The 24,586-nt window shown below is 34.5% G+C and overlaps 1 protein-coding gene across 8 annotated transcripts in view; it reads right to left on the bottom strand.

The window, feature by feature from the left end:
- PCDH7 (protocadherin 7) overlaps positions 1 to 24,586 on the bottom strand; it is a 256,931-nt gene that overhangs the window by 201,797 nt on the left and 30,548 nt on the right. For 3 of the 8 annotated variants that reach the window (XM_040699311.2, XM_040699308.2, XM_015285689.4), the window contains exon 2: positions 1,042 to 1,083. The exons of the other annotated variants lie outside the window; for them this stretch is intronic. In XM_040699311.2, the coding sequence (XP_040555245.1) occupies positions 1,042 to 1,083 (42 nt within the window). The remainder of the gene's footprint in view (positions 1 to 1,041; positions 1,084 to 24,586) is intronic. 8 annotated transcript variants of the gene reach the window in all.

A 24,586-nucleotide genomic window follows, 5' to 3' on the forward strand; every position in this document is an offset into this window, starting at 1 on the left:
TCACCTTTCTCTAAATTATTAGCTGATATAATATATAGCATAATATCCATTAGACAGAGATATATTCATATGTATATACGTATATATAAATATAAAAGTTATAAATGTATAAAATTGGAGTTGAGGCATAGCTTTTTTCTGTATAATGGCATATACATCTTAACAGTGACTGCAGAATTTAAGGTTTTCCCTATGTGTGGTTTTTATAGTGACAATCATACAATATTTTTGTTTAACAACAAAATTGTATGTGCCTGTATATACATACATGACGGTAAGTGTTAACTTCCCTACTCACTAGTATAGTCATTTAACTCATTTGTTTCTTCTCTGCATATACCTCAGTTTCCTTGTAGAGCTATATTTGCAGCAAAATTTGAAGGATCTAAGAACACTTCCTCTAATTTCTCATCCCCACTCTGTCCCAAAGTAGCACAAAGTTATTTAAATGATTAAAGTATGATTTTCCAAATATCCATTTCCAAGATATGTATATTGTCTTTGTTTATCTAGCATATTATCATTTTTGTTTTTTTGTTTTTCCAGCAACCCAAAAATACTTCCTTGATTTAAATTCTTAAAACTCAATCTTGTTCACACTCGGCTACTAGTTACTAACTGAAACAATCATCTAATCAAATTTCAGTCCTTTCAAAGATGGAACAAAGCAGAAAATTGTGAGGTTTTTCATCCTACTTGTACTCCTAAATTAGATGGTATATGATCTTGTTCCTTCACTTATGATCATTTCTGCTTACCAAGTCTTTCTGATATACACTGCTTGTGTCTCTTGCTTTCAGTTTTGGTGTTCTGCTGTTGTTATTGTTCTGTTTTTTAACGATTTATATGTTTGTTTGTTTATTAAATAGCTTTGTTTTTGAGGTCCCGTTTGTTTTGCAGTAACCCTGCCCTCTGGGAATGGATTTCTTAAGCTAAGAATAAAGAGAGTTCTTCTATTTTGTGATCCAACAGTCCTTAGAGTTGGAATTTCTTTTCATAAATAATTCACTTACAAGCACATACATTCATTTTACATGATACCTCAATGTGGTCAGGGTGCTGCGTAGTCTGTACTGTGTCCACCTACAAAAAATACAAAAATATGTCTGCTTACCAGGATGTGAGTAGGGTTTGGCTAACGTATTCCTGATTTATAGATTTTGTGAGTAAAAATATTCCTTTTCTCTCTTTAATGTCCTATACATATTTATCTATATATTCCATAAAATAATGTTTGGCAGTAAAGACACTTAGAATAGAATAACATATTGATTAACAAACATTAAAGGAAGTAACTGAAACATGTCCAAGAAAAGAATGGTTTTTAGATCACAGAATAAAGAAACTGAGCAAAGATTTACTTTCCTCTTTTTCTTACTTACTAGCTACTGTGGACCGATTAAAACAAAGTACTCATTTCAGATATTGGTGGTGAACATAACTTCTCCATTAAGTGATGGGATAAGTAGTGCAGTAATTCTCTAAAAATATTAGGTAATTGAAAGAAACAAATCATTAATTTTGTAAGAAAAAAAAAAAGGCAATGAATATTCTTTCCCATACTTCACCCTGTCCTCCCAACACCCACCTATCTGGAAAAAAAAAAATTGAGAGAGATCACAATTTAGAGGTTAGTACACAATATAAAATGACAATTCTGTGAAAATGTAAATTAGCCAAAATGCCAGATATCAACTATTATTGTATAAGGCAGACAAAAAAGAAACTGGAGAATAAGGGACATTGGGCTTTCTTTGTGCTACTATTATCAGTAAGCTTATCAAGGAAATTAGAGAAAATGCACATCTAATGATAAACAGGGAGCTTTCCGTTCAATACAGTCTTCTAAAATGTCTCTTAAAATAATACTCAGAAACAAGTCATCTGCACAAAAAGCACTAACCTTATGTTTGATAGTTACATAATACATTTCTTTGGCATTCACCAGTCTTTTCTGCTTTTCTATTATTTTTATATTATCTATATTTCTTTCACATCACTTATTGCAAATTCCTTATTTTCAAATATTTTAATGAATTGCTTATTCTAATCTATTACACACACAAAGTTAAAACCAATTTACACAGCGTAGAAAAGCAATGTCAAGAATCTCTACAAAGCAGCTTTTACTCTATGAACATAATCCACAAAAGACTCCCAAATGTCCTTAAATAAGTAACGTCTGTTCACCAATCTAAATATGATCTTCTTACAGGAAGCCATCTGGGACAAGTAAGCAGAACATTCTGCTTTGGTTGCAGAAGAAATATATTTATGCCTCAGTAAAATTCTTAATCATCAATCCAATTACACACAGATCTTTTTCTCTCTCTAAGATATGTTTGCTGGCCTAAACAGCAAAAACAATAGAAAGGCCAAAAAAAAGTACAGAAGTATATCTGTTTGACTCTGTCTGTCAGTCTATTTATCTATCAATTTATCTATCCTAACCCTGCACTTCAGGAGAGCCAACTTGTCCTCTTCAAGGATCTACTTGGAGATATTTCATGAGTTAGAGCATTGGAAGAGGGCCCAAGAGAGTTGGTTGACATTCAAGCACCACTTCTTCCAAGCTCAACACTGGTGCATCCCCAAGAGTAAGAAATCAAGCAAAGGTGGCAGAAGGCCCACAAGGATAAGCAAGAATCATCTCTCAGGTTAGAAAAGACCTTAAAGATCTTCAAGTCCAACTACAAGAATTGATGGAAATTTCCAATGGACTAAGAAAGTCTACAGAAGCTTGAAAAGGGGTCTGGCCATCTGGGAGAAATATAGGAACATTGTCAGACCATGCAGGGATGTGAAAAGGAAGGCTAAGGTCCATTTGGAATTAAATCTGGCGAGGTAGGTCAAGGACAACAAGAAAGACTTCTTTAAGTAAGCAAAAGGAAGACTAGGGCCTGCTGCTGAAAGGGGCGGGTGTCCTAGTAAGGACACTGAGAAGGTAGAATTACAGAATGTTTTCCTTGCTTCAGTCTTTACTGCCAGGTACTACTACTAAAGATAGAGGGATAGATAGATAGGGGAATGGAAAACTTTACCCTGGCTGGGGAGGATCATCCAGGAAAAGTCAACACACACAAGTACATGAGCCTCAATGGGAGTCACCCAAGAGTCTCTAGGGAGCTGACAGAAGTAATTGCTAAGCCTCTATCATCTTTGAGATGTAATGGAGAATGGAAGAGCTGCCTGAGGACTGAAAGAAAAACAATGTCCCTCCAGTCTTCAAAAAGAGCAAGGAGGATGAGTCAGGAAGCTACAGGCCAATCAGCTTCACGTCCAACCCTGGGAAGGAGATAAAACATCATCTGGAGTATTGTATCCAGTTCTGGAGTCCTCAGTCAAGAAAGACAGAGAGTTACTAATAAGATTTCACATACAAAGATAAGGGACCTGGAGCAACTCTCTTGTGCGGAATAAAGGCCCAGGACTGTTCAGTCTGGAGAAGAGAACACTAATATCTTATATAATCTTATCAATGCTTATAAATATTAAAGGGAAGGAATCAAGCGGATGGGCCATGTTTGTTTCAGCGAGACAGAACAAGAGGCAGTGAACACAAACTGGAACACAAAAAGTTCCATATGAACACGAGGAAAACCTTGGGTTTAAGAGTGACAGAGCACTAGAACAAGCTGCCCAGAGAGGTTGTGGAGTCTTCTCTGGAATGCTTTCCTGTGTAATCTACTCTAATGAGCCTGCCCTATCAGGGGGTTGGATTAGATGATCTCCAGCGGTCCATTCCAATGCCTAAGATGCTGTGATTCTTTGATTCTGTAATCCTGTGATATTGAGTGCCTCAACAAGTATTCAAATTCATATGAAACATTCTTAAATTCTGCATCTAGTTTCTGTTTTTCATAGGCATGAAAAATTTTTCGTTGCGCTAGTACTTGAAATTTACTCTAATATCCTATCAAAACTTATTCATTAGTATTTATATCCTTCTTTTTCCTTGACTTGCATACGTTTCCATTCAAAAGTGAACTTTTAGCATAGTATTTTTTTTAATTAAGTAGTTCACAGAGTATGGAGTACAACATAGGGTATATAGCCATCACATAGTGATGGAACCTCAGAATTCTTTATTTCTGCAAGCAACTTTTATTTTTAATTTTTTGTCACTCATTCTTTTAACATTGAATACAAATACTTCATGACTGTAGTACAATCAATGTGTATGTATTACTAAAAATATAAGAAATTACAAGTTTCTGCAACATTCAATGTGTCTTACATGAAAAATACAACATCCTCAGTTTTGTCCACTATGGCAAATAGCAGATAAAAATACATCTTGACGGATTTCCTGTTATATTTCACAGTATGTTTCTAACCTATTTTTAAACTTCTTCACACACACAGCTTCATTTCCAGTTTGTGACAGAAAGTAAAATAGAATATGGGCAACTACCAGAAACATATTTAGTACATTTCCTTGGAATATACATGTTGACAAAGACGACAAATCTGGGCTGGAACTCTAATTCTCTTGTACTTAAACACAAATAATCACTAACTAAAAAAATAACATTAACATATTTGCTTTACTATTTATAAAACATTTGCTGAATCATTAAAGGCTGTATATAGGTTAAAAAAGATACTCAACAAAAGATACAAACAAACTGATAAAAAAGACTTTCTGGATAAAAAATGAATGAGATTGCTGCCTAGGATCACAAGGAGAAGCATAGGTTTTAGTCATCAGTGTCTGTAATAGATATAACCAAATAAGATACAAGAAAATCCATTAATACTCCAGATGATGAAAGCTAAAAGTCAGAAAAAAAGTTAAAGAAAACAACTTTAAAGGGTAAGACACCTGGCTATTACTTAACATGATGGTATTATTATTAAACTCAACTTCAACACAATTGACTATGTTCTTAACTACTTCCTGTCATAGCTGGCTCTAGTTCTGCAACATTACTACAGCTACTGCTGACTTCTCTCATGTAATTGTAAGTAAAAATACTGCATGTTTAATGCTACTTACTACAACACCATGCAATTCCTGGAATTATAACTTGCTAGCATTTCTTGAAGGTATCCAAAAAGTCTCAATAACGTAAACTGCTATAAGGTCTGTATGCGCCCAGAGAGGCTGCAGATGCTCCATCTCTGGGAGTGTTCAACATCAGGTTGGATGGAGCCCTGGGCAACCTGATTTACTTCCAGATCTGGAGGTTGGTGGCCCTGCCTGTGGCAGGGCAGTTGCAACTTGATGACTCTTGGGGTCCCTTCCAACCCATGCCATTCTACGATATTACTTCCATAAAACATTGATTAAAATTCTGACACCTTAACCTACTGAATAAATTCATTAATACAATCTTATAAAAAGATCATATAATAATAAATAATAAAGATATTGCATATTTAAGTTGCTTTTTAGAAACATAATACAGCAGCACTCTAGACGTTTTTTGAAAGCTCAGTAATTCTGTCATGTCAAGAAACAAAATTGGCTTACAGAAAAATAGAACACCAAGTATCGCTGTCTTTTGATGCCTCTGATACTTCAAATTGCACACGGAGACATTTGGGCTGCTCTTTAAACAGCTTACAGAACATAACTTGATCTTGGTGTAGATAATGCTTCTAATAGTTTAATCCAGTGATAAAAAATAGAAACATGAATAGCCTAGAACACAGTTTTTGTTGCTTTATTTTCTCCTATTCTCAGGAGTACAGGAACAAACTAGAAGGAAAATATGATATTTTTACATCACTTCATATCTCCAGAGGGATGAATTCATTTTTTCTAGCCCGAATGTATAGGTGATATATTGATTGCTATTATATCAGCATGGCCTTTCAATATATATATATATATATATATATTATTTTTTTTTTTTTTTTGCTAGCATTTATTCCCAACAAATTTACAAAGAGCCATGAAATTTCTTTTCACTAGTTAATTTTGGAAGGCTCTGAGGTTTGTGTAGCAGTGGCTTAAAACCAAATGACAGGAATAGGTACCACCTTCAATGGGCTGCTCCACCCCTCTGACAGGATTTAGAGCCTTCAGGGCAGAGCTATTTGATATGCTTATGAATGAACTCATGCTCTGCTACAGCCTTCTTCACCTGAGTATATTAAACCAAAACAATTCCAGCTTTGATTTACCTTAATATACCAGGCAGTGGTTAACACAGTGATTCAAAGGATGTTCAGGTATTTATGCCTTGAGGATAGTAACAACTTCTGTCATCCAATTTTAGCCTGCCACAACACGTCCCTCAGAGCCTTAACTCTAAATGAGAAAACACTTTCAGACATTTCTTGCACAGCTAACTCTACATCCCATACTTAGTAAAGAGCTCTCAAGAGTGCTAGCTTATTTCTTCCTGAATATCTGACTAAAATAATATAACAATCTTTCAGATGAAGTCTCATGAATTCCTTGCCGAATGACATGACTGTTGTTTTACAGCAGTACGTAACTTAATGTTGTCCTGATGTCGTAGAAGTAAATTTGCCTGTGTCAAACTGGTACTCATAATAACTGTGTCTAACTTGCTGCTGCTCCAACTCATGAGTTTCTAAATGAATTTATGAGTTATAGTATTGTTCTTGCTATTGGACTTTGACTTATTTTCACTGCTGAAGTCTATAGCGTTTTCTAGTTATTAATCTACTGCAGTCAAATTCTCCCCCAAACTCATGATAGTTATATCACTTTCATAATCATTTTTTCATTATTACATTTGCATTCTGTGCACCAAGGTGAAAATACAAAGCAAAATCATTCTTAAATTGACATTTAACTTGAACGAATAACTTTCCATCTTTTTACAATGTTTACCATTGCAACACCACCTATCGTCAATCTCATTTTAGTGAATTTCTCACACATTTACAGATTCATTTAGTAATCCCCATCTTCCTTAGATGAACAAATAATTTCCCATGTGGCAAAGCATCAACTGCTTGATGAAGTCTAAAGAGACAAGATGACTAAATCTTCTCTATCTAGCACACTAGTTATCCTTTCAGAGGATGGCATCAAATTGGTTTGCACAAACCCCTTTCAGTAAAGTCATTTTCAATTTCCATTTTAGCCAATCTTTTTTCCCCTTTATATCAGTATCTTGAATTTTTCATATAAATTCTGCTCAACTGTTAAATAAAACCTTCATCCCTTCTTCATCTTACCCACTATTAAAATACAGAGTATTTGCTATTCTCCAACAAAACAGCTCCATGTTTACCCTAAGAGGTTTATCTACAAGACGACCTAGAATGCCTTTATCTGTATCACTCAGATGTTTATCTGTTCCTCCTTGACCTGCGTATATCAGACTCCAAGTTTCCTTCCTGTCTCAGACTGACTTCCAGCTTTTGCCTCTAAAATATAACATGATCCCCTTCGTTCAAAACTAAGGCTAAGAATTAATTTTATTCCCTTATAACATCTGCATTATCTTTCATCTCTAAATGAAATAATTGTCTAACTTCTTTCTTGTTTTGGTTAACATAGCTAAATAAAATTTTATTTTTATCATCCCTCTAATACCTATTTTAGTTGATATTTAGCAGTCCTTCTTTGTTATACTGACCACGTCTCCGTATTGCACTTTTTGTTTATGTGACTCTTGCTTTCTCCCCTCTTTTCTCATTCTTTGTAATATTCTTGATTACATACTTTATTCCAGGAGAAAACAATCAACAGAATTTTTCCACATCTTGTCTTTACACAGAATTAACACTTCTGTACCTAAGCTTCGACAAAAGTATGTTTTTGAGATATTGTATCTCAAAAACAAATGTATGAGAAGTGACTCCATTTCAAACTCCCAGCCTTTCTTCATCTGTCAGTGACACTAAAATGACTGCCTATACCTACTACCAGCGGCCAATGCTGAAGAGAATAAACCACATAAACTGAACATGGAATATAATTTTCCAAATCCCAATGTTAATCATCTCAAAGACAAAATGTCTGTGTTCTTTGCTAGTGATACTTTGTTACTTCAGGCACTATTACATTTTTTTTTTTTAATGTGGCACTCCAAGACAGCATGAAAATAAAAATATAAAAAGAGAATTCTATGTCTAATGTATATGAAAACTGATGTGAATGACAAATACATGTATATTAAAATTCAATTTTATTCTTTCAAAGTGTAAAAAAATTATCTTCAAAATTAAATGAAGGTTGTTAATTTACTGTTCAATTTATAATCTGCATGGATTGGTGTCTGTCAGTTAAATTGTTGCTCATTAAGGTCTTCATTTGAGCATACAAGGTCAAAGAAGACTTATTGTCAAGTCTTCTTTGTTCTTCTTCTTGACAAAGAAGAAATGACTTGAGAGAGAAGAATTATTCATAGAATTAAATGCTTTCGATATATATTTAAAATAGCCTGATCTGATGTGGCAGAAATAGTAAGATGATATATTTATTCTTTACTCTGCAATATGAAATACTATGTTTCATCTTGCAGGCACAACAGACTTCACAGACTACTTCACGCTTCAGCCATTTGGAGACACTGGGCCAATAATCCCTGTTCAATATAGGCCCTTATGGGGTAGAGAGGGCTTCAAGAGGCTTTTCTTGCCCTTGCTTTAGAAGGAAAGCAAGAGACTGACTGAAGAGGAGAATAAATGTAATAATATTGCATGGAGCAGGAATCCTGTTGGAGCAGCAGGAGACCTGCTGCTCCTTCCCGGTGGATAAAACTGCAACCAGCAGGCAGCAAAGAAGATTATGCCAAAGGCACAGTAGGGCTCCAAAGGTAGAGCCACACAGAGAGGCCAAAACTAAACAAAAATGTTATAAAAGGAAAAGAAATATATAAGGCAAAGAAGGAAAAAAAGAATGTTAGAATGTTGCAGTTTAAACAGAAAAGAGGAAAGGAAAGGAAAGAAGATCAAGAACACAAAGAAATTATGCCAGCAGGCAATGATAAGCACTGCAACTGATCTATTGCTGATTTGATAAGAAATGCCAGTGTTTCAGAGAAGGGACAAGCTGTACTTTTTATACATGCGTAGGTTGAAACCACTATTTGAACAGATCACAAAAAAAAAAGATATAAAATACAGACTCAAAGTGACAGTATTTAAAGCTAGTTTTTCAGAAGACAAAAAAAATGGCATTAGGATTTCTGAATTCCTCTCCCACGTACCTCCAACCTGTAGTCTAAAGGTTAGTGAGGTTTCTTAGTTCAAAATTATCCCATACATTGACCTCAATGTTCAATTAAGTTATGAAAGCATCATAAAGATGAGCTAAGTTTATAAGCAATATAGTGGCCCTTCTTTAATATATTACACATTTGCAAAATACTATTATTATACTACTGAGAGCACAAACTTGTTTCAATTGTCAACTGTTCACTTTCATAAAATTAAGAATGAGATTTTCTGAATGTATCACTTCTCTTCCAATGAATTATAAATTCTATACTTCTAAACAAGTTACAACTTTTGCCCTTTTTAAGTGAGCAGAACAGTGTTTTCTAACAAATAAGAGCTTATTTCATAGTGCTCTTATGAGCACAGTGTGTTTGGTTGGTTTAATTAAAGTCTGCCAAGCTATCATAAGGATTTTACACTGCAAATGATTGCTTTTTCTTCTCTATTCGCTTTTTATTATATGTCCAAATCAGACTGTGATACTAACATTACACAGATCTTAAAGAAGCTGATCAGAGGAATACACTGAAAGTCACCTTCAAGTATGAGGGCTGCTCTGAAAATAATGCCTATTATTTTACTATGTTGGCCAGCAACATCAGAGATAGATCTTGGTGGTATGGTAGTAGAGGTTGAACCTTCCCACCAATATTCCATTACATTTTGTTGCCATGCAACAGATGGCAGCAGAGGAGCAGTCTGACAAAACTGTAGCTGACACAGAAGTGCAGAAAAGATGTGGAATTAAACTTCTTCATGAGAAAAAAAAAGCTGCACCTATTGACATTTATTGATGTTTGCTGAACACTTATGGATACCAAACAGTGGATGTGAGCACAGTGAGGTGGTGGGTTGTGCATTTCAGCAGTGCTGACAGTGACTTGAAACACAAGCCCCATTCCAGACAGCCAAGCAGATTTTCCACATGTGCTGTGAAAATGTGCTTTTTCTATCACTGTCATGGAAATAAACGAGAGGCATTACTTTTGGAGCAACCTACATATTTCTGAGTCAGCTTAACTATCTCACACTGGACTGTAATCTAATGATCCAAATATAGCATATTTTGCATGCTTACAGGTATTAGGTAAGTATTAATCCTTTAAGTTCCTCAACACAGATTAATTCATGCACAGATTTTGTACACGGGCATAGACAACGAACACTGTATGCTTTTTTGAACACTTTTTGTCAAAAAAGATTTTTAGTGAAATAGAAAAATACTTATTTTAAGACCAAAAAGGCAGTTTACTGACACTCAGTGTGTGCATATCATGAAGACAATTTACTAATTTAAGTTACATGTAGTCTACCTTTACACAACTGCTCATACCGAGAGTAATACCAGTTGTAATATCTGTCAGTAAAACAGCTTGGGCAGGAGGAGGAGAGCACAGACAGACAAGACATGGATGATAATAACAAAAACATTTTTTCTAATTTCAGAATAAGTTTCTAGAGACACATACACACTTAGGATTAGCATTAATGGCAAGTAAAGTATACTGGATCAGGTTGACAGTTGACAATTCTAGATTTGTGGTGTTTTCTATTTCAAACAGAAAAATGGCTCAGAAATTAATAACAGTTGCATACTTCATGTATATTATAATTGGTTTTCTGCAGCACACTATAACATTTTACAAACGATAGTCTTCTCTTTCTTCAAATATCAAGTGCTAAGCTGATTTCATCTCAAAATTTGTATAACCTTTTTTCTGATACCTTTTCAGTAGTTTTCCCTTCTAATCTGAAGATGCTCTTCTGTAATCAGAACATCCACCAAAAGAAAAGTTTGAGGAGAAATTTTAAATAATTTAGAAATACATTTTTCTGTAGTTAGCCATCAAACACTGATGTAATTAAATACTGAAACACAGTCAGCAAACACTGTTCGCAAGAAAAAAAAAATCCAAACACTTTCATCCCATTCTTATATATGCAAGCAATAAAGAAATATCAACTCTGTAAACTAGACAGAAACTTGCTAAAAATACACAGAAACTGCTTAGTCATAGCATAGCCACTCCGGGACTGTCAAGGTTCATTTAAAAGGTGACAGTTTGCTCTTCTGCATAAGAAGCACAACAGCAAAGCTCTCAGCTTATTTGCAAAATACTTGGAAAAAATTTGTAGCTGCTCAGTACAGTTGTAAACTACTTACCTGTTTTTGTTAGTATCATCATTACTTTCAGAACAGTGACATGGTTTAGTTTCTCCAAGAAAATAAAAGACATTTTTAATACTTATTTTCCTTAAAGTTTTCATGTTGTTCATCAGAAAGGTAATTACTACTGAAATTTTGACTCCCTTAGAAGCAGAGTAAAAAGAGGAGTAAAAGGAAGGCAAATATTTGTGACAGGTTTTAGTACAACTGAGTAGTTAAGATTCTTTTGCAGTAGGTTACCAGATAAGACTGATATGTTTCAGAGCATGAGACAAAAAGACAAAGAAAGGAACATCAGCCTTGCTTTGCCTGTATTTGCATAAAATGTAGGTTCCACATTGAGGTAGCTTTTACTTGGTGAATCATAGAATATCCTGAGCTAAAAAGAGACCCTCAAGGAGTCTAATTCCTAAGTCCACACAGGACAACCCAGAAATCAAATTACATGTCTGAGAGTTTATCCTGAGATCTTTCTGAACTCTGGAAGCTCAATGCTAAGACCACTTCCCTGGAGAGCCTGTTCTAGTGCCAAAAAACCCTGTCAATGGAGCCCCCTTCAACAGAACTTCACTGTCAGTTATTTCTCTATTATAAACCTGAGTATACTGCACTTAAATAAATGCACAGTTATTAAGAAGAATTTTTATCATCAGAGATTATATCTACTCAGGAAGGAATAGTCATACTCAGTAAGTTCAGTCCCCACTTTCTAGGGTGGTCTTTTAAGAAAAAAAAAAATACCTTTGAGGATGTATATTAAAATTCAGGATTTAAACAGGCAGGATAGGTCACCTGGCTCTTGACCCACAGAATCAGAAACCCATGAAAATGAGAGGGGATAAAGTAAAAGTAATTAAAACACAACATATGAAAAGCAGTGAGAAAAACTGCAATATCTGCTGATTTCAGACAGAAGAGAACTACCTCCTTTGAAACAATGGTCGGGTCTTGGAATAAAGATACACAGTCACTAAATAAATAAATAAATTTTTAATCTGTGACTTACATTAGAAGGCTTTGAGCATCTTAAAAAGATGACAAGGAACTATTACCACCCTTCTAAATAGATTGATACTGTTATTCATTTAAAAAGAAACAGACAGATGAAATATTAAGTGTTTAGAAACTCAGATCTGATCAAAATATTCTCCTGATTTTATTCCTAAATTACCATTTCTGCCTTGCTGAAATTAATTTGAATGTAAGACATAATAGTCTAACTTTTAAGCACCAACACAAATGTGAGAAAATATAATAGTTTCATCTAATCATATCAGGTTTAGGTTTTCATGTACCTGTTTCATGAAAGCCTGTTATAATACAAAGTTGTTTAGAGATAATTAAAATCACAATTAAGCTCCTAACACAGTGTCTTACGTTTACTAAGTCAGTGCTCTTTCTTATGCTTTTAAAGAAGAAAGAAAAACGAAAAAGAAAAGGTATATCTTCAATGAGTACATACATTTTAGATGTATTTGATTTACTCTGTTTGTTTTAAGTTCAAGACTGAATAGGAATCTTTGACAAAACTACCATCTTTAAAATACAGTGATACTTCATTTCCTCCTTTCTATACTATTTAGAATGTCTGGAACTAAAATACTTCCACCAGCCACTGTATCTAATTTTTCAGAGCTGTCACTGCCTAGCAAATCTATTTAAGTAAAACAAAGTGTTAGAAAACAGAAAACATAATATAAAATTACTTCTATACTTCTTTGCAGGATTACTTGCATTCAAGCACACACTAAAATCTGAAAGTAGCATTCAGCGAACTCCTATGAATCCATAAAACTGGCACTCTCACAATTAGTTTCCAAATGGCTAGAATTAGCATGCTGTTTCTTTGACTGAGCTGATTTTTTCCTGTCCAAAAATCATAATCGACACAACCCAAACAAACAATAATCAAAATGTTCTTTTAACATAAACAATTCCAGGTCATAAAATCATTAAACCTAGCACTTCACTGGAACAATAGTAAAATGTAAAATAACCTCTTCTAACTCTGTCTTCCACAAGTTTGGTTAGTATACTCCACCACCCCTCCCCTCACACACACACACATTATCATCATGACCTGGAAGGCAAAACCAAATAGCTGCAGTTTTACACTTACAGATACACACTTTAACATGCAAGTTGAAAGAAAAACAGACATTACATAAAATAGCAATAAACTCCAAATGCTGAAATGAACAATAAAAATTAAGATCTTTATCTAGGACTCAGGTTACACTTTACAGAATGAGAAAAAAAATATTCTTTTGTACATACTTCACTCTGAAAGTAATGCCTCCTATTTATTTCCACGGAAAGTGCGATAGATTACAAAGAGCACAAAAACATGATTAAATAGAGCAAATTCTGAGCTACAAAACTCTGCTTTTTCAAAATGGTCACCACTGTTAGCTATGCATTATCACCAACAGTGAACAGCCCACATACCACACTTATAACAATCTGCGCCAGGAGAGGCGACCCATCATCACCTCTGACAGTGAATATTGCCCCTGTGAAATGCACCACCCACCTCCCCACTGTGCTTGCACCTACTGCTTTCTCCCCATAAATGTTCAGCAAACACCAATGAATATCAGTGGGTGCAATTTGTTTCCACATAAAGGAATTCAAGTCCACATTTTTGCTTCATCCACACTTCTATGCCAGATGCCATTTTGTCAGACTGCCCCTCTGCTGCCATTTGTTGCGTGGCAACAAAATGTAATGGAATACTGGTGGGAAAGTTCAGCTTCTACTCCCATACCACCATATGTCTCTGACATCATGGGCCAACATCATAAAATGGTAGGCATTACTTTCAGAGCAGTCTTTTGAATTAATTTTAAGTTCTGGATGTCAACAGCTTTTACAGACAATAGTCTACAGGATGTTTTTGGTTGTGAGAAAACAGTAAACATTCTTTTTCACTTGATGAATTTTTTTTATATAAGACTTTAATTTCTGCATCTTGTAAATTTACATGTGTGGAATTATGTGAGACTGCAGATACTATCACTGCTTTAGAAAACCTGCCATGTTACAGGAAAGCCAGTACTTCTTCCTTTGTACAATTCAAATCTCAACTCCCCAGTGGCCTGTTAACACCAAATATGTCACCTTTTAACACTGCAGAATCGATACAATGGATTGTCATAGTACCCTGATGGGCCACAAAGCTTCTGTATACATTTTTTAGATGAAGATTTTATATTACTTCAGAGAAGAAATGTGTCAAGTTAGAATCAATTTCCAGCTTCTTCCTAAGCACAGAATAGCCTTAGATACATAAAAGATTTTTTTTCCCACGTTACTTTCAGTCAAACGCAGGAACTACACAATGAAGGTCAAAGTAATTTAGACATCTTCTTATGAGGTAGGACACTTGTAGACGCATACTGTTATAGATTCCATCCCTCATTTTCAAGCTATCTTTCTTGTTTTGGCAGCTCTTTCTCATTGAGATCATCACCCACCAGGGCCTTGTTGAGACCTCGTTTCATGAAAGTATAAGAATACAAATATGAAATAACATAAATATTCTAGTATAATGAAACTGCAACACCCAAAAACCTAGGTACACAAAGCTCTTCTAAAGGTTACTTCATCTCACAGGACTATTTAAGTGTTGGTGCAATTAAAAGGAAGTATAATGCCATAGCTATAACGTGACAGAAAGTACAGCAATAATAGCGCAGTGGCACAATCCAAGGTTACAGCAAATGAGAGCAAGCCCAAATGCAGCAGTCACAGAAACAAAGGAAGAAAATTTTCTTACCTTCGGAAAGCCTTGCGTGAGCAGACATTTCAATCAAGGTATCCTCACCTCCATTACCAACCCTTAAATGAGGTCTGAGAAGGGGTGGATCCTGGCTCCATCTCCTCTGGTCACTAAGGTGCATTCCACGCACCTGAGCTCCCCTGGTTTGGCCCTGCCTTCCCACCAGCTGCTCAATCACCGTTTCAGGTCATTCAAGACTTAGCATTTCTGCTACAGGAAGTTCATAACAACTTCATATATTTTTAAAATGCATCTGTAGCACACTCTGAAGAAGTCAAGAGGCAGTTGCTGAGCTCTGTGTCAAGACAACTTGAAGACCAGACAAAACCATCAGTAATTTTCTCATAATTAATTCTTCAAAAAATATTTTTAGAATCCAAGACACTAAGTATTAGTTCTCCATTGCCTTGTGGAGATGAAACAATCAATAATGGCCAGTGCAATTTCCACAGTATGTTTAGCAGAGAAAGCAACTGAACAGCAAAACAAAAAACAAACAAACCAAAAAAAACTCTCTGAGTTGTGTTCATCTAACATAATAAATGATACCCTTCTTCTTTAACATCTGGATTTCAAAACCACGTCTGCTTTTCTGTTTGTTTCTTTTCAAATCTTGTACATGTTCAAAATCCCAGACAGAAAAATGTACTCCAGGCTTTGGTACATATAATTTAGAATTTGAGCTTGATTACTCCAGTAATTCTAGCAGAAATGGGTAAGGTGTTCTACAAAACTGCTGCCTGCAAGAAAAGGAGCCCACATAATAGCCTAGACTTCCAAAAATCTTTTGCAAGCCTGTATTTTAAAGGAATACAGAACTGCATCATATACAAGTTGGCTTCAGTTCAGAATTTTGACACAGCATTAATTAAAATTATGTGAGAAACACATAAGTTGAAGTTGACTTACGAGTTATCAAACAAAAAAGTTATCAAATAATCAGCTAAAGTATTAATGACAAATCTAGTTTCCATTTTCCACTTTAGGACTGACAATAAAGAAGCAATGTATTGTATTGCAAAGAATATAAGGAAGAAAAAAAACAGTATGTTTCCCAAAAATACAGTAAATACTTAAATCCATAAAATAAATGTTTACAAATCCAAGCAAAAATCAGAATTATCTCCATTCAAAGGTAAATGGACAACACAGATTAGCATCTAGAAATAAGTAATAAAGAAGAATTAAAACTGGATTACTACAAGTTTTAGTTTTGTATTAATTGAATACAGTCTCTTTCAGAGATTTACAGCAAATTAATGCTGTAAAAACATTATTCTTCAATACTATTCACTCTTGTGACCTAGATATATGTGAAAAAAATAGTATTATAAATATAGAAGTTGCTATAACCTCTTGCAGAGAAACAATTGTACATAAAAACCTTTAAAATGACCTAAAGTAGTAGCACATGCAGTGTTTCTCACAAATACCAGCAAACTACATACTTTGTTTCCACTTTTTTTTTTTAATTTCAACTAAAATATGTAGCATCTCCTATATTTACAATTATACCTACATTAAATACAATGATAGAATGATTTTCAACTCCTTTCTAACATAAACTAAATTGAGGGGATTACCAGCAGGTCATCTCATTAATACATTAGCAAATTTATCAATGAGAAAAGCTGGCTCAAAATGGGCAACTTTGCTATTTTACCCTGTGAAGTCAATGCATTCCGCTTCAGAAGTTGTTATCATACATTCCTGCTCTCCTTTCCTTTCAATCAAAGACATCCAGAACTAATAAAGAAAAATAGGAAAGAAAGATGGAAAGAAGAAAGGAAGGGAGGGAGGAAAACACTGAATATTGTTTTTACATGCTGCAGTAAAAAACAAAAATTTCAAACAGTCTTGCTAATCTCCTTCTGAAGGAGCTTTAACTAGTCATGCAAATAGCATGATGGGGGATGGGAAAAAGAAAGGAATAAAACACAGGAAGACTCCTGAGAATATAGATCCCCATGTTTTGCCCCTTGTGAAACCCTTAGTACAGTACATTTTCATTAGTGTCACTTCCTCTGGTTGCTTTAATATTTTCTATGACGTCTCTTACAAAGTCACAAGTGTCTCCCAGTAGACGTTACTGTGCTTAGTTCTAAGTCTCAGGAGAGCTAGGATACTTTTGTCAATTAGAAATAAGCAAGTTGCTTAATTAACACACCCTTTTCATTAATGGTTTAACCCTAATCTGACAAAAAATCTCTGCTGCAAACCACAAACAAAGAAAGGAGTACTAATTAACATCCTGATATTTCTAAACGGATAGTTTCTTTCAGCACTCAAGGGATTCTTTGAACTCTGTAGAGAATCTCCAATACTTTTCAAGACCCCTTCAAATTTTATAGCTGTCCTACGCAAAAAAAAAAAAAAAAAAAAAGAAAACCATAAAGTCTAAATATTTTTGACACTTTTCCCAGTTATGCTTAAGCTTGCATAAAATCAGACGTTCAAAAAATCTTCAGATCAGACTACAATACAACAGATTTTTTTTTTATATATAACTTCTGACAACGTATTCAAACATATGTTCAAAATCAAGGCTGGAGAACTGTTTCCAGTTCCAGCTTGAATTCATCAGATCTGGATAGATCTGGATGGCTTATAGGATCTAACTAAATGCTTACAGTCTAATTCAAGGTGATATACAAGCCATTGTGATCTACATACTAGTCATTACATGAGAGCTAAATTAACACAGCTGGCAAGATAAAAGGTAATTCCTTGTAGTAGGCAATGATTGCCTATCAGCAGGGCACACAGCAAGGTCTGTTCCACTGCCACAAACATTTCACCTTTTTGTTCATTCAGAAGCACTGTGTGCATTATATTGCATGAACATTTTCTTAAAATCAACTGGCCAAAGTAAAAAGTATCAGACAACGGAATCTAACTGATGTGAGTATGAATTGAGGGTTTCTGATGCAAGACAAAAAGTTGCTTTCCCTGAGACAGCTAGAAGCAATCTTTGCTTCAGCTGTCCAACTTACTGTCCCCTCAAATTACTTCCACAGTTGGAAGAACAACACTTTTTAGGAGGCAGCTGAAAACTGTTACAGTTTACAACCTGTTATAGTAAGGCAAAAGAGCACTGATTCTTCAGCACTCAGGCTGCAACTTGCACTGATTCAGTAAGTGCTGCATGAGCAATCATATAGCACAGAAATGGCAAAGGGACAGATAGCCATGGGTAGTGTCATAAAGTCTGACATTCATCAGATCTCTAACACTGAGCAGGTATAAAGTAGCTGTCAATTTATTGTGTCTGGAGGAAGTAGAAGCAGTATTACCCTATTTTAATATCCCTTATACCCAGCTGTATTTAGCCACTTCTAAATTTGATACAGAGTCCAACAGAATGAGAAAAGAAGAAAAGTTTTGGAACTTGCTAGAACTAGGGCTCAAAATATCAGCCATTCAGACTTCCTTCATTTTCTTCCATCCTATTTTGGTATATTTCCTTAATCTGCTCTATTTACTTACACATTTATTTATAAACTAGCCAAAAAACTGAGGAACACCTTTTTTTTTCCCCTATATTCTCTGAGATCAAACCTATGTACTTCCTTGTTCAGAACATGCATTCAGTTTCAGATGCTAATTTCAAGTTTTTTGTCATAATGTTAAGGATTTATTATTTATGATTTAGTCAGGTGTAAAGTTCTACATGTCCATCTATCATCCATAACTAAAACCAGACAAAATTAGGTAGAGTACTGTCACAAAGAAATGAGAAGCAAATAACTCTGCACCACAAAAATTGATATATATTCACTAATGGACCAGAACTTATTGTACAAAAGAGAATAAAGAGATTTGTAAAGATTTATTTATTTTTATTTTTATTTATAATTCTTCAATAAAAAAATACATAGATATATTTATGTACTTATTCTCTTCTAGGACTAGCATTTTGGTGAAACTTGATAATTTCAATGATAGTGTTTCAATTCATTGTTTCTAGACACAAAATTCCAACATCTTCCGCTGTATGCATCAGAATAAACTCTAAGGAAATATTATATTAACAATACTGTCTTTTATATTCAAACGCGGAATATCCAGAGATCCAAAATTATACTGAAATCCACTGATCCAAAGATTTCACAGTTTCTTATTTCATGAATCACTGAAACGCATATGAATAAGCAAGTAAGAGAGGAACAAATAGAAGTGAATTGGGACAAGCTCTGGAACTCTAATAGGCAGCTGGGCTGCAGCCAGGAGGCTGCACTTGCCTCTTTATCCTCCCAAAGAAACAGCTCCAGCATACTGAACTGCTTCTCCATCTAACAAAAAGAAGCGATTTTTATATCCCCAGGCTGAAAATATGAATTAATCCCAGGTCCAATAAGGCAAATCCCTTAAAATCTAATCCTTATTTAAGGTAGTGTCCCAGATATTGTTTTATTTTTTTAAAGTTGTAAAATACGTCCTATTAGGTAGAAAATATTCACTGCAGAATTTCCTGGAAGAAAATTATCCCCCCATAGGATACACTGAGGCTGAGTGGTACAGCCCTCCGGAGTAAATATTTCTTCTTCCAAGTATTTTTTTCTTTTCAGTGCTCTCATTCAAACAATTAACATGATCTGGTCTAGCCTGTAGGAGTTATCTTTAGAGGCACTAATCACTCACTGCTTTTCATTGACTGTAGTGTCTTTACTCATCTACCTGAAAATTTTAACACTTTGGCAGAACACATTGTTTCATACACTTCTTTGTGACATACAATTTAAATTTCTTTTCTATTTCCTAATTATCTGACTTTTACTCTGAATTTTACCTTATACTCAAAAAAAAAAATAAAATAAAATAAAAAAAGAGACACAAGTAAGTGATACCAATAAGGAAATGAACAAAAATAACATTTTTTTTCCCTCTCAAAATAGTATTTATTTTGGGCTTTGAATATTTCCTAGTGGCTGACCATTTTAATTTAACTCCACTCACTGATTTGCAAATATCCATTATAATAAAACTAAGCAGGTTGTGCAATCAAATGGAATAAAAGGAATCCATTGAAAATGTTCATTATGAAAAACATGAGAAACTCTTTGGGTATTTTATCCTAAAGAAATAAAGTGGGAATTTTTCTTGTTTCTTTGAACAAATCATATATGCGTTATTTCAATAAGTAATGAAATATAAACTCAAAAATTCATCTGTTAAAAAAAAAACAGAACAAATTAATACAGTAGTTTTCATTTTTTTCATCAAATTGAAGCTATTTTTCAAGTGACATTATATAAGTAAAATTTAAAAATTAAGTATATTCAATGAGAATTTTTCTATTGTTGATCAAAAAAATTAAAGCCAGATTTTCCCACAGGAAAGTTTGTTTGTTGCTCTGTTTCCTATTTCTTTTTATTTTCATGCTTAGTTTTCATGCACACGTGAGTTAAGACCTCATTTTGCCAAAGCATTCAACCCAATAGCAAGCTCATAACAATGAAACTAATATGCTGATTACACAAGTAAATACCTACAAGACTGAAATCTCAATACAGCATTGCTGTTTATCTTGAAATTGATTCTTTTCCTTTGTTTCTATGAACAGCTTTTTTAAAGTTGCTTCAGCCACATTTTTTCTGCTACTGCCATTTTCTGCTTCAAAGAGTTTTAAAGGATAACAAAGGCAGATGATGGAGTGAACAAAACAAGAACAAGGGAATAAAATGGTATAACTCTCTTGTTCCTCTTTACTCTATTAGCAAAAGACTGAAGAAATTGCAAAATAGTTAAGATACCTCCCTAAAATCAATCAAAAAATTGTGAAGGGTAGGAGTGTAAAATAATATAAAAATATTCCTTCTTCTCCAGAAATGACAATGACAACAGAGTGAGAAAGCTCATGAGTATAAGTCATGGGAAAAAAAAAACAATTAAAAAAAAAATCATTAATCGTTCCACTACACAATGTCAAACAAAAAGGAAAGGCTTGCACTAACTGTGATAATAGCGATGATGTGTCTACCTTCACAGTAAGAAACTAGAATTGCTACAGCTAACTTACTCCACTCCTGCTTTCCTAACTTCAGGAAGAAGAACAGAACAATACAGATGTATTTAATTAGCAAGTTCAGACAACTAAATTAACAGCTGATACACAAACCGCACTATCAGCTATCCTCTACAGTGATATTCCTACTGACTTAGTATTTCAAGAGACAAAAGACCTTGAGGTAATTCATATCAAAAAAAAAAAAAAAAAAAAAAAAAAAAAAAAGGAAAAAGTAAGTCTGAACTAATAAAGTAATAAAAATAGATTGTATAGCACTAGTAAGCATTCTGGACTGCACAATCAGGCCAATCTCTATGACTGCCAAACCTGGCAAAAGATCAGTGCTTCTCTGTATCTGATTCACAGGTAGGCTTATGATGTAGCACCTGGTGTGACTGGATTGTGCAGATAATGGAACAAGTTTACTTCAAGCAATAATGAACTGGTTATCTAAGCTTGGTTGTGTGCCTTTGCAATAACCCAGGACTCAAATACTTTTATGATTTTTTTGAATTCCATATTATTCTTACTACCTAAAACAACTTGATACTTTGATATATTCCTGTTTATGGTATGACTACAGCATTACTAATGCCTTCAGCATCTGGTAATGGTCTCTATGTCTGGTAAGTATTTCTCAGAATCACAGAATCACCACACAACCCTCCAGCCTGTCCAGGTCTCACTGAATAGCAGCACAGCTTTCTGGTGTGTCAGCTACTCCTCCTAGCTTCATATCATCAGAAAACTTGCTGTGGGTGTAATTTAGAGTTCTACTTCCTTCTATTGTGGTGCTCAAAACTGCATAAAGTGCTCAAGGTTAGACCACAGCAGCACAGAACAGAGTGGGACAATCTCTCTCCCCGCCCAGCTGGCAGTGCTGGACCTGATGCAACCCAGTTGACCCAGTTAGTTGCCAGTGCATGCCACTGTCTCATATTAAGCTTGCCGTCAACCCAAACCTCCAGATCCCTTTCTCCTAATCTGTACATATGCCATCTAGAAGCTCAAGCAAAATATTTTGAGATACCGACAAATCGAAAAGAATTGAGAGGACAGCCACTGTAAGAAGTCCATGAAGCATTAACCAGCTTTCCTGCTGTTAGCTTATTCAAAAATATCAAAAGGACTAATAACATTTCCCAAAATGTTATAAAAGGATAAAGACGTTTTTTTTTGTTTTTTTTGTTTTTTTTTTCCATTTGCATTAGGATAAGTCAAAATAAAACCACTTGAGGCCTTGCTTCAACATTACCATTTCAACAGATCTGATTTTGGTAGTCACCATCTTCTTCAAACCATGCTCATTGACTTCCTAATTTCTCTCTTGCCTGCTTAATGCTCTGTAACTCTCAAATTCATTTCTCTCAATCAAATGTTTCTGTGAAAAGTTTCTTCTGTTTTTTTAAGTACTTCAAGCACATAAAAGTAAGTGGAGGTGTCCTCCAGATGTAGAGAAGGCTTGAGCAGTTAGGGACAAAGGTGAAGGACTCTTAAACAGCACAAAGAATCACAGCAGTACCAGAGCTTTTAGGAAAAACAAACACAACAACAACAACAACAACAACAAACCACTTTCATAGTAACTGTAAAGTATTTCTACCTGGGTAAACAGCGAATGCTCCTTTTTGAAAGATTTAAAAAAAAAAATGCATGCAAGAGAAGTATGAAATCCCTTCTAGTACTATCTTTCTATCCCTACTACAAGGTCTGCAACCTTTGCTTAGACAAAAATATCCAGCAAGTAATGCACTGTGCCTGTCAGAATCACTCTAATTCCATGGTCAGAGCATTTCACAGGAAAAGCTTTTCACAGGAAAAGTTTTGCAAAAAAAATTCATTACCTTTGATTAAATTAATGGAAAAGTGGAGCTAAAACACTTAATGTAGAGAAGACAATTATTAAGGAAATCAAACATAAAAAGCCAACATTCAGCATTTTCTTAATATTATCTGTTTCATTAGCTTCTTCCTCTTCTTTATTTTAGGTAGTGTCAACATAAACAGAATGGATATTTGTTTCTCCTCACCTGTGACTTCCTTTAAGTTATTGGTTAAACAGGCAAAATTCTCATAGGGAATAATTATGGCCTGAAGGAAAACAGTCCAACTCCGCATTTTTTTTCTTTATTACCCTTTCAATATAGATGTCCATTTACTCTACCAGCCCTATGATTTGCTGCAGTGACCAATATAGATTTCCAAGCCATTTTGCTTGGAAATCTATTCCACAAATATATTAAATACTCATAAAATGCCATTTAAGAATACACCTCCTCAAAAAACCAGTTCCTTCCACAGACCTCTTGTGTGAAGCATAACTAGACTACCACTTTTACACTTAGTTTATTACAATGACTTAAAATTAATATTGATTAGCCTCCAAAGGCAAGCACTGAAATCATCAGAACAGTACTACAACATACAATTTCTCACAACCATTAAAACAGCGACCATCTAGCATAGTACTCAGCTAAAATCTAATCACTTATTTCATTTTCTTCAGAAGACCAATTTCTACATCAAAGTTCACTTTGAAATTTCTACCCAGAACAAGAAGTATGCTGTTCTAGGATAAACGGTTATTGTCCCCTGTTCTTACCAACTGGTTCTCCCTACTCTTTCCCAATGGAGGTATGCAATCTGTCAGAAGAACCATGTATGCAACTAACTCTTAACCTAGTCCTGTCAAAATGGTTTTGTTTAAATATATTTATATATATTTTAAGTATTTCATCTAAACTGAAACTGCTTGTCAGAATGCATCTTAAATATCATTTATCTTTAAATTTGGAAATTAGAAGCTTCTGTTTACAATGACAAGCAATGATAATCAATTTATGCTTTCCAAATGATTCCCCAGGCTCTCTTAATGTTCAAGAACTGAAAAAGAGAACATTTGAAGGTAAACAAACTTTTTCATCTCTACTAGATCAAATATTCATGTTACAAAATACCATGCTGCCTTCTAAAGTTAGCTTCATCAGAGGTTGTGGACAGCATCCTGACATATTCAGAAATCATCATGCTGGCTGTCAAGAACAGTGCAGAGTATGCTTTAGCCTTCTCTTTATCATAATTCTGTATGATTGTAACATTTTTTTCTGTCTAATTTTATGTTATCCAGAAGCCTTCAGGAACTCAGTTATAAAAGATTATATCATAAAGTTTGATATGATTTGACATTTGATGTAAGTTTAGAAATAGCTATTTACAAATGTTTTTCAATATAACACTGCAACTACTAGCACTGAGTACATCAGAAAAAAATACACTAGTTAATCCAAATGGAAGAACAAAAATGAAAAGATTTCGCTAAGTTTATTTTCCTTAATTTTCTCTGTATCCATGTAACATTTAAATAGGTGTAGCAAGCTGGCTTCTGGTTAACATTAAGATTTCTAGTCTTCATAATTCAGTCAACATTAGGATCTGAGACAGATTCATCATTCTGTGTCTTGTGCTCTGCACCTCCTTGTGA

This window comes from Gallus gallus, chromosome 4, assembly GCF_016699485.2.
Source record: "Gallus gallus isolate bGalGal1 chromosome 4, bGalGal1.mat.broiler.GRCg7b, whole genome shotgun sequence".
Classification (NCBI taxonomy): domain Eukaryota; kingdom Metazoa; phylum Chordata; class Aves; order Galliformes; family Phasianidae; genus Gallus; species Gallus gallus.